The sequence below is a fragment of the Mycteria americana genome, chromosome 16 (genome assembly GCF_035582795.1).
Source record: "Mycteria americana isolate JAX WOST 10 ecotype Jacksonville Zoo and Gardens chromosome 16, USCA_MyAme_1.0, whole genome shotgun sequence".
In the NCBI taxonomy this organism is placed as follows: domain Eukaryota; kingdom Metazoa; phylum Chordata; class Aves; order Ciconiiformes; family Ciconiidae; genus Mycteria; species Mycteria americana.
The window spans coordinates 452,333-462,774 of NC_134380.1; the positions used below are offsets into that span (position 1 = coordinate 452,333).

At 50.8% G+C, this 10,442-nt stretch overlaps 1 protein-coding gene across 3 annotated transcripts in view; it reads right to left on the reverse strand.

Moving 5' to 3' along the window:
• The window catches only part of GAS7 (growth arrest specific 7), a 108,329-nt gene extending 99,004 nt beyond the window's left edge, over positions 1–9,325 (reverse strand). For all 3 annotated transcript variants that reach the window (XM_075518732.1, XM_075518733.1, XM_075518731.1), the window contains exon 1: positions 9,104–9,325. In XM_075518732.1, coding sequence (XP_075374847.1) covers positions 9,104–9,286 — 183 coding nt within the window. In that variant the 5' untranslated portion in view covers positions 9,287–9,325. The remainder of the gene's footprint in view (positions 1–9,103) is intronic.
• Positions 9,326–10,442: the final 1,117 nt, after the last annotated feature.

A 10,442-nucleotide genomic window follows, 5' to 3' on the forward strand; every position in this document is an offset into this window, starting at 1 on the left:
CAACCATGGAAGATAAGGAACCATGGAGAATAAAACAAAGGTTTAATCCGGTTATTTAAATGACCAGTTAATTCTACCTGGTCATTTATTATCACACAGGTAAAAGTGAAATAGTAGAGAAAACCAAACCCCACCAAATCTGCCAGAATCTTCTGGTCTTGATTTCAGGGCTAAATTTTCCATTTTGGACACCAAAATAAAGACATTTTTTAGAAAATACTGAGTATCCGGCATCTTTTCATTATTCCTACTGTGTCTTTTTAACTACGCTCAGTTCAAAGTACCATGTAATACATTCAGCACATGTTGTTTGCAGTGCAACACTCAAGACATTGAAGGTGCATTTTGCACCCAAGTTGGAAAGTGGGACTAGAGTACCCCATGCCTATCACTTCAGCAATCACGCCTACGTTTGTCTACAGGACATGTATTCAATTCAGAGCACAGAATGAATGGGGAATTCTTTAGGGAACTTCAAGTGAGTCTTTAAATGACCCACATTTTTCATTTTTGCTGTATATCCACCCCTAACTAGGGGTTAGGGGTTTTCATTTCATTTCATCCCTAACTAGGGGTTTTCATTTTTGCTGTATATCCACCCCTAATTAGGGAACTTCAAGTCACTCACTTGAAGTGAGTCTTGAATTCTTTAGGGATCTTCAAGTGAGTCTTTAAATGACCCACATTTTTCATTTTTGCTGTATATCCACCCCTAACATGCAGGTGCATGGCAACTCATTTAATCTTTAGCACCTACAAGGCAGACATCTGCAGTGAGACCATTTTTAGGCTCCCTTTGTAATCCATGGGCAGAAACAGGTCCTTCCAGATCAAGCCTCCCGTGACATGTTTTCATCTTTTAGCTAAGGATAAAGAAAAACATCTTTAAAAACTCTGTCTTGTGCAATTTCTGCAAGGCCACCAACGTGATTGTTCTCACCTGCTACAGGTGCAGCATCCATAAGCCCAGCTTCTGCAACACCCCAACTTGTGCAGAGGACAGAAGAGCTCACAAAAAATGCCACACCCATCAGTAAGACCCTTCTTTTCACAAATTTTGGGTATTTATGGTACTACTCAGTTTTTAAATTCTATCTATAACTTCAACAGTCCAAGATAATTCTCACCAGAGGCATGATAAACAGCACTCTTATGAGCAAGGGATTGTGAACTGTAGTATCTCCTTCACATTCTCATGGGGCTTTAAAATTCCTCAGAAACCTTGATCAAAAAGTGATCTTCTGGCAGCAAAACATAATTTCCTCACCCTTTTAATACTAGAAAATAGATTATTTCATTTCATTCACATTCCAGAAATGTCAAAGGTCAGATGACCAGAAGTTTCAAGTCTGAAAAGCTACAGTTACAGAAAGGCACAGATAGAAAAAATGACACTTTGAAACTAAAATGCAAAGCAATACCACACGATTCCCATTGTCACTCGTATCTCACAAATGCCCCACTTTGGACAAAAGTTTGCTGTCGAATGCTGCAAAGCAGACCAGCCTCAGCAGCTGTGAGTGCTGAATTTTGAAAATTCTGCCCTTCCCTCTAAGGCAACACCCACAGCAGCCTCCATCTACAGCCTTGCGAATCTCCCCCTTTGCCTTCCTTGGTCATCCCCACAGGGAGTCATCCCTGCACCGGGACAATCAAAATCATCCTTCTGTGCCTGGAGGAGATGCCGTCCCCTCTTCGGCCACGGTTGCTGCTCCTCCCCAGTACCATCTCTCAGCGGCAGCAGAACAGCCAGAAAGCTCAAGGAGGTGCCACAGGCATCCCTGGGAAGGGCCGGCAGGAGACGGGAGCACCAGTTCCAGCCTGGCAGTTGCTCAGCCAAGTAGCTTAACTGCTCAGCTTGTAGCATCAGAAGCTAAACACCGTACAGGTTTCTCAAGCACAACTCCATGCTCACTCCCTAGCTGCTTAAAAACCACAGAAGGGTTCAGCACCCACAACCTTATCACACTGGATTAAAGACCAGATTCCTCTCCCATCACACAAGACTACATATTGGAGCATTACTTGTTCCACGGAGTATCCTTAGAAAAAAGCAGTGGTAGCAGCCGCATTTGTACCTGAGATCATCACACACCCCCTTGATCCTTGTTGCTCTCCCTGACTTTTTATGTTGAGCTGATTTTTGCGTGAGGACGTGGAAGAATGAGAAAGTGTGAGATAAAAAACTCCAAGGACGTAGAAGAACCTGCTAAGAAAGCAAAGCACCATTGCTGCATGCAGGAGGTACTGACGCCACATACAAAGAGCCCAGGCCTCAGGTACTTGCAGCCAGCCAGGTACTTCCCATACACAACCTTATTCTTCTTTGTATGGTCATCAGGAAAACTCTGTTGCAATAGGTACCAACATCGATCCCAGGCACTCGATCCCTTCGTCCAGATTATTGATAAAGATATTAAACAGAACTGGCCCCAACACAGAGCCCTGGGGAACACCGCTTGTGAATGGCCACCAACTGGAGTAAACTCCATTCACCACCACTCTTTGGGCCCGGCCATCCAGCCAGTTCTTTACCCAGCGAAGAGTACACCCGTCCAAGCCATGAGCAGCCAGTTTCTCGAGGAGAATGCTGTGGGAAACCATGTCAAAGGCTTTACTGAAGTCTAGATAGACAACATCCACAGCCTTCCCCTCATCTACTAGGCGGGTCACCTTGTCGTAGAAGGATGAGGTGCTTAGGGACATGGTATAGTGGTGGTCTCGGTAGTGTTAGGTTTACGGTTGGACTCGATGATCTTAAAGGTCTTTTCCAACCTATACGATTCTGTGATTCTGTGATCTCCTCTCTTCCAAGTGTATCCTACACATTATATAGCTCCCACGACAGCAGAGGGCAGCTGCTTGTGCCGGCCCTCGCTGTGGCAGCACACAGCACAGCCGTCACATCGTGGCACTGGCTAAAGTAATGCTCCTATTTGTAGGACTGGCTGGATATTTTCTGACAAAATGTTTTGGGGTTTTTCTTGGTCAAAATATGCTCCATCACTAACAGGACGAAAGAGAAATATAAACCATAATTTTTTTCTCTCTAAAAATAGGAATTTCATCACAATACTGTTTCACATAAGTGTTTGGAAGTTGAATTTTGTCATGAAATGGAACTCTCCGTGCTAATCAGCTGGCAGGTTCTAGTTTCTCCTGAAGCACACTGTCTCCTTGGATCATATCAGCTTACGACAAGGTACAGCTTGGCATGGAAATCCTCTACACGTTCTCTGCTATTACAAAATAAATTAGAGGCGTTATCATTTCTATGAATTCTTTTCATCCTTTTTCTCTACGACTACCTGGGCACAAAGAATGAAGCGGTTTGTGCCATGCCACGCCTCCTGCAGCTGAATGTGCCCCAACCTCCAGGCTCAACTGTTTGCACATTTCAATGTTCGTGTGGCAGATGGTACAGGCTGGGTTAGGTGAGATGAGTTACCCCCGAAATATTACACAGCAGTGGAAGTGATGTATAATACTGTCTGATGCCTGCACGTGCACCATACATCAGGGAGAAGCGCACGATTCTTTCCTTCCAAAGTGCCTCACGGTTCCGGTAAATCAAGCTGTGAAAGAGCAGACAAGATCAGTGGCAGCTCTCAGTCCTACTCAGTCCAGCTTGCTCAGTCAGATTCCAGAGCCACCTCCATCCATGCTGGAAGCACACACTGTGCTTCATACAGAGACTTACATCTGTGGGATGACTGAAGCTATAAAAAGTGCTGACAATTTTCAGCAAATTTGCATATGTTGCTACTGCTGCTGCTTATATAAGTGATTTCTAGCTAACCACAAATACAAAAAGCAATGCCCAAAATAGATTTGAAAACAAACCGCTTGCAAATGTGACTGAATGACACATCTCCCCACCCCTCTGAAAATCACTTCTCTAGAAAAGGCAGACGCAACAGCCAGTGTTTCCCCAGAGGGTCCCGTGCAAAGCACCTCCTGCAGTACATACCCCAGAGGTCTAACACCACCTCACTCTCTTGACATCTATGCTGTCCCGCACCAATAAAGCTTGTGACAAACTGGGACGCACCTGAGACTTGTCCTAGGTTGCTCTCAGGTCTGGAGCTGTACAGGTCTTTCTACACACATCATCATCCCAAGCATCTCTGATGCAGGTGGGGGGAGGAGGCAGTCAGCCTCTGGGTAGGAAACATTTTGTTACCTTCGGCTGTTAAGAAATCCCTCACTGTATCACACACCGCATTCCACCTGCTCTATACCTGTGTGCACCGTGGCAGTGCTGGCTTGAAGGACTGCTCATCGCCTGTATCTACACACATTCCTCTTTGCACCAGGCTGGGAAGGACAATTGCTTAAGCTGGGACTGCAACAACCTGGTCAAAAGGTCAGGCAAAAATATAAAAGTACACACGAGGGGGTAAATGGTCAGAAGATGCAGCTGCTAGTCCCTGACTTTCAGGTCTCATGGCTGACATAGCTATAAATCACCAAAGGAGGGGTGAGGGTTGAAGCTGATAGTGTATCTACTCAATGGGATATGGATCACAACATCCCTCCTTCCCCAAGCCCTTGAGTTTGCACAAGGGTGTTGCTTGCTCACAGATCAAGCTCAGTCAAAGCAAAACCATTTGAATTTGGCAGCAGTCTTTTGGACTCCTCTGGTGTCAACGGATTCTTATGTTCAGGAAATATTTGGGGGGGGGCTGTTTCTCCATTAACCTACTATCTCCAAGAGCACACCAGTATAAGAAACAGTACTTGGCTTCCCAGCACAAGGAAGACAAGGACATACTGGCGAGAGTCCAGCAGTGGGCCATAATTATGATTAAGGGATTGGAGCATCTGTCATACAAGGAAAGGCTGAAGGAACTGGGGCTGTTTAGCATCGAGACAAAAAGGCTCAAGAGGGATATTATCAATGTGTATAAAAACCTATGGGGGGACAGTAAAAAAAGCAGAGACAGACTGTTCTCAGTGATATCCAGTGAAAGGACGAGATGCAGTGGGCACAAATTAAAACACAGGAAATCCCTTTTAAACATGACAAAAAACTGAGGGTAGTCAAACACTGGAGCAGATTGCCCAGAAAGGTTGTGGAGCTTCCATCCTTCCACATAGTCAAAACCTGACCAGACATGGCCAGGGAAGCTGGACTAGCTGATCTCCAGAGGTCCCTTCCAACTCAGCAATTCTGTGAACAAGACCGCAGCAGCCTCCCCTACTGCTGCCAACCAGCCAGGCCTCGGGGAACCCATCTGGAACTCCACCATGGAGCTAATACACTCCCTTGCTCACTTTGCTCTCTGCTTTTGATAGTCTTTTGGTTTATGCTATCCCTTTTGCTCTATGACAACTGTATCCTCTCCAGAGCTCACAGAAACATCTTGTTTCTGGCTTATCCCTACCACACACTCCTCCAGTCCTCCTCCAGCTCTCATTGTTTCCATCATTGCCATGAGCAGGAACCTCCAGCCATCATTGTTTTCTTCTAACCCACCACTGTGGGCTTGCAGGAACCAAAGGGTGCCAAACATCTTTACCTCTTTACTTCCCTGGGTCTCTCTTACCCCACATTCACTACAGCTTTGGTCCTTTCCTTGATCTGCGATGAATGAATTGAAAACACATTTTTGCTAGCAAGAGAACTCGGGAGGCAAAGGCAGCAGTCCCTCAGGAATGCCCATCTCTAGCACTGGAGTTCGTTTCCCACAAGCCACCTCCGTGGTTTTCTCAGAGCTGTCCAACTCCACATTTGCCATTAACACCAGTTCTGGTTAACCACCAGCCATGGATACCTATTTTTCTTTGCAAGAGCCAAGAGCTACCACTCCGTGTGGGTGCACACAAGGAGGAAGAGCCTGCCCTATCCTCAGCTCCTGCGTAAGCCAACTAGAGCCATGTGGCAGCATGCAGATGATCGGGGCTGGCAGCTCCACAGCCCGGCTGCCTGTGAAGGGACGCAGGTGCTGTTTGGTGCAGCACGGTTCCTCCCAAGTCAGAGATAGCATCAGGAACAGTCATTTCTCCTCTTCCGTCCAGCAGTAACCAGCACGCTGCAGACTGGCTGCTAAACTAACCGCTCAAGGGTGGAAGAGACTCCCCTCTCAGCTGCTGTCCTTCATACCTTTCTTGCTTCCCTCTTTCAGCTCAGGACCAAAACTCAGTGCAGACTTTAAAGCAGCACTGTCAGAGGAGATTTCAGTGTTGGTAAACATGAAGTCGTATGAATGAGAAAATCCAGCCTGCCTCTCTATACACAGTGGCAGGCTTAAAGTTACAAGGGCTTCAGAAGAAGGCCATCTCCTTTTGATAGCACCCGGCCACTTGACAGACAGGAGAAAGGGTATGTGCCATGCAGAGTAAACCCTGCCAGCCCTGGCATGCCTTGGACAATGCCGCAAGCCACGTTCATTCACTGTTGTGGCAGAAAATGCAGCCAGCTGTCCTTCAGGACAGTGAGTTACAGGGCTCCAGAGAGAGGAGCACAGGTACCTGCTGGAGTGAACTGGGCGTGGGGAAGTGAGGGGAGGACAGAGGGCAGGAATAAATAACATCTTCCTCTTTCAACAACAGCGTGTGGTTAAGTTCAGCCCAGAACATAACGCTGAACCTTACCAAAAGCGGCAGGGCCAGGGCCACCCAAAGCCAACATAAGTCCCAGCTGGTACTGAAAGGACAATCGTGTTCATGGTCCTATCTGGCTATGCATTGTCATCACCTCCCTGACACCAGCTCCAACGTTAATGTAGTTGGACAGGGGCTTGGATCAGAGAACAGAGAAGGAGAGTATTTCTATCGTGGTGTCTTTCAGTTAGATCAGGTCCCTGAGCAAGCTAGCTGCATACCTGCCTGCAAGGGAAAGGCTACTTGCACAGAGCCACAAGAGAGACACACACAAATCTGTCTTCTTCTCACACATCTACTCTACGGTAATGTGTGCCAAGTACCTGTGGTCCCATAAATTTGGTTAATTAGCTCTCATTTGACACATTTATTAATGCCGGCTCATAGTCCTTATTAGGCACCACCTCTGGAGAAAAGGAAAACATGCCAGAGCGAACACCACTCGGCACTTGCCGTCTTTCTTATCTTCTTTCCAAAGATTTGCTCAAGAGAAAGGAGGCTGGGCTGTGTGGACAATTGGTCTGCAGCGAGGTTTTCAGTGGTACAGGAGCCAAGGGTCAGAAGGGCGCATCTGGGGGGCTGCAGGCACCGATCTGAGCACAGTGCAACTTGCTCAGACTTCAGTAGGAAAAGAGGAGTTCCCAAGATGATAGGAAAGCAAAGTTATTGTGTACGCAGAAGCGATTTCCCACTACCTTTGCTGAGCAGAGTTTGTCTCATCTCATGATACAGTTTGCCTCAAACAATTCCTAAATTCCTGGTTAGATGTGTAAATATTTAGCAATTTGTGAAACCACAAACGTTCACATATCTCAGTAAATGATCTTGTAGGTGACAAAACACAAACAAAAGGACTCCCACATTCTTAAACTAACAAAAAAATCCCAAGTGCTTCAGTGGCACAGAAAAGTCCCTGGCCTCCCTCTTGTAGCACTGAGTGGGGAAATTTTGCTTCTACTTTCCTGTCTTTCAAGGTAAGAATGAGAAAGAGAAACTCAATGGAAACATCACATATTTTTTAATTCATTTGGACTAGAGAAACCAAAAGGCAATGCCAGATCTATAGGCAAAATGTCCTTTTGCACAGAACCTTTTGCCCACAGGACATTGCTCTGCATGCATCTGGTGGGCCCGGTTCTGCTCAGGACTGTGCTTGCTGCCACTCTGGATTCCCCAGAAGGTGTGCAAGGAAAACCTGGGGCGGGTAGTGCCTGCCTTGCATGCAAGCAAAGCAGGCTATCTGAATCGCCTTAGAAACCCGGAGGAGAAAACAGAGGCTGACCCAAGAAACATTGTGCTGCTAACCACTTCAGCCCAGTCACTGCAGGGACTGCTTCAGGAGACCATTTCCATACCCACATCCTAGGTTAAGTTCCAAGTGACAACAGGGCATGGTCAGCGAGGGAAGGACCAATGGGCTCTCGGCAGGTTCTTGCTTTGATGCATGAGATGTTTCAGATTTCAGTTTCTGAAATGCAGAGATTGTGACGGCACTCTTCGTGGACATATATTTTACACTCGCATTGTGTCTTGTTTGCATAGGAGAGAAAGTAATAAGTTCAGACACAAGCAGTCCTGAGGTGGGAATACAACTGTTGCCCTAGCTGTCAGGGCCCTGAAAACAACTGAAGCTAACAGAGCTTCTCAGCATCCTGATGGAAAGTCCATGACCTTTGAGTCTGGGCAACCAACTCTAACTCTGCTGGGGCTCTCTGGGGCAATGCCACACATAAGGCAGCAAGGTATCTCCAGCCAGCTGGGGAACTGTTGCAACAGCAAGGACGTATCTGAATTACCTCTTCCACAACATAAAGCCAAGAGATGTTCAGTGAAAGGAAATGGGAGGGAGAGGGAGAGGGAAGGGGTGAGGGAGAGAAAGGAGGGAGAGGAACTTGCCCAGGATGTGGCCCACATGCATGACTGACAGGAGCTGGTCACCTCAGCCACTGACTTCTGCTGCTGTTTAGTAATTGTGAAAACACAAGTGTCCAGAGGAGCCCACAGCTCGCCGCGCACCCTGAACTCTGCCACTCCATGGCTACGACTGGCTCCGGCTGTACCAAAGGCTCCGGCTGACAGAGCGGGGCCAGGCAGGCTGCTCCTTCTCCGAGTGCCGCATACTCTCACCAGCACCCAGCACACTCCAGCCCTGGGGTGGCCGGGGCACCTGCCCTGCCCTCGGCACAGGGCGCAGCGATGCCGAGGTGGTCTCCGCCAGCAACGCCGGTCTGCAGCCGCGCGTTCCCCCCCAGCACTGCTGGCACCCCCTGCCAGCAGAGCTGGCGGCTGGGGCACCCCCGGCTGCCGGCCAGCGGGAGAGCCCCGGGCCGTGCCCGGCGAGCCGAGCGCGGGGCGCTCCGGGACGGCTCCTTCCCCCGGCCCGGCCCGGCCCGGCCCGGCTGCCGAGAGGCTCCCGCCCCCCCCCCCCCCCCGCCCCGCCCGGCCCGCCCGCGCCGCTCCCGCCGCCCGCTCGGTGCGGCCCCGGCCCCGCTCCTACCTCCAGGAGCTGCACGTAGCTGGCCGGGAACCAGCCGCGCAGCCCGTCCTCCTTCTGCCCTTCCCACCAGCCGCCGTCCGGCACCTGCAGCACCGTGATCAGCTCCCCCGCGGCGAAGCGGAGCCCCTGCCGGTGCCGCTCCCCGGAGAAGGGGTACAGCGTCTGGCAGCGCGAGCCCGACATCCTGCCGGGGAACGCGGCCGCGCTCCGCCCGCAGCCGCCCCGGCCGCCGCCGCTCCGCGCCCGCCCGGGGCGCCGCTGCCCGCCCCGCGGCGCGCAGGGCTGCGGGAGGGCCCGAGCTGGCCGCGCCCCTCGCCCGCCCCGCTCCGCTCCGCTCGGCTCCGGGGGCGCGGCGGGCGCCGAGCGCGGGCGGCGGCGGCAGCGGCAGCGGGGCAGCCCCGGCGCCGGGCGCCCACGGGCACCGCCGGCTCGGGGCGGGGTGGGGGAGAGGCGGGACAGGGAGAGGGGAGGGGGAGGGAGAGGGGGAGGGGGAGAGAGGGAGAGGGGGAGGGAGAAGGGGGAGGAGAGGCCACCCGGGTGCGCAGCCTGCTCCGCGTGTGTGACGCTCGTGTCGGCGGGACAGCGTGTGCGTGTGAGAGAGAGAGAGGCACGGCGTGCGTGTGTGACCCTGAGAGACATCGCCTGTATGTTCCTGAGAGACGGGGAGGGGGCTGAGAGACACCATGTGTGCGCGAGTGCACGAGAAACACTGTGTGTGCGTGTGCGTGACAGACACTGTGTGTCCGCGACACGTTGTGTGTGACACCTGTGTGCTCCACACCCCTGCGTGTGTGTGTGAGAGAGAGACACCGCGTGTGGGGGACAGACACTCTGTGTCCCCATGTGTGCGTTAGTGATACCCACGTGTGTGTGAGGCACGCATGCCTATGACAGTCACCGTGTCTGTGACACCGAGACACCCGTGTGTGTCTGTGAAAGGCACCATGTGAGACACTTAGTGTGTCGGACGTGTGTGAGACACTGTGTGTCTGACATCCATGTGTGTGTGCAACAGCTGTGTGTCTGTGAGAGACGGTGCGTGAGACACCGCGTGTGTCTGTAACACCTGCGTGTATGACCCAGCGTGTCTGAGACACCATGTGTGTATGAGACACTCATGTCTGTGTGAGAGCGCGAGACATCTCTGTATGTCCGAGTCACCAAATGTGTATTTGTGGCACACACCCAAGTGTGCGAAATCCATTTTGCCTGAAAGACATCGTGTGACACACCCAAACGTGTATGAGACATACGAGTGTGTGTGACACATCCCCCAGTGTGTGTGTCTCTGCAACACTCAGCTGAGTGCACAACTTGCTCCATGTCTGCGTGTCTGACT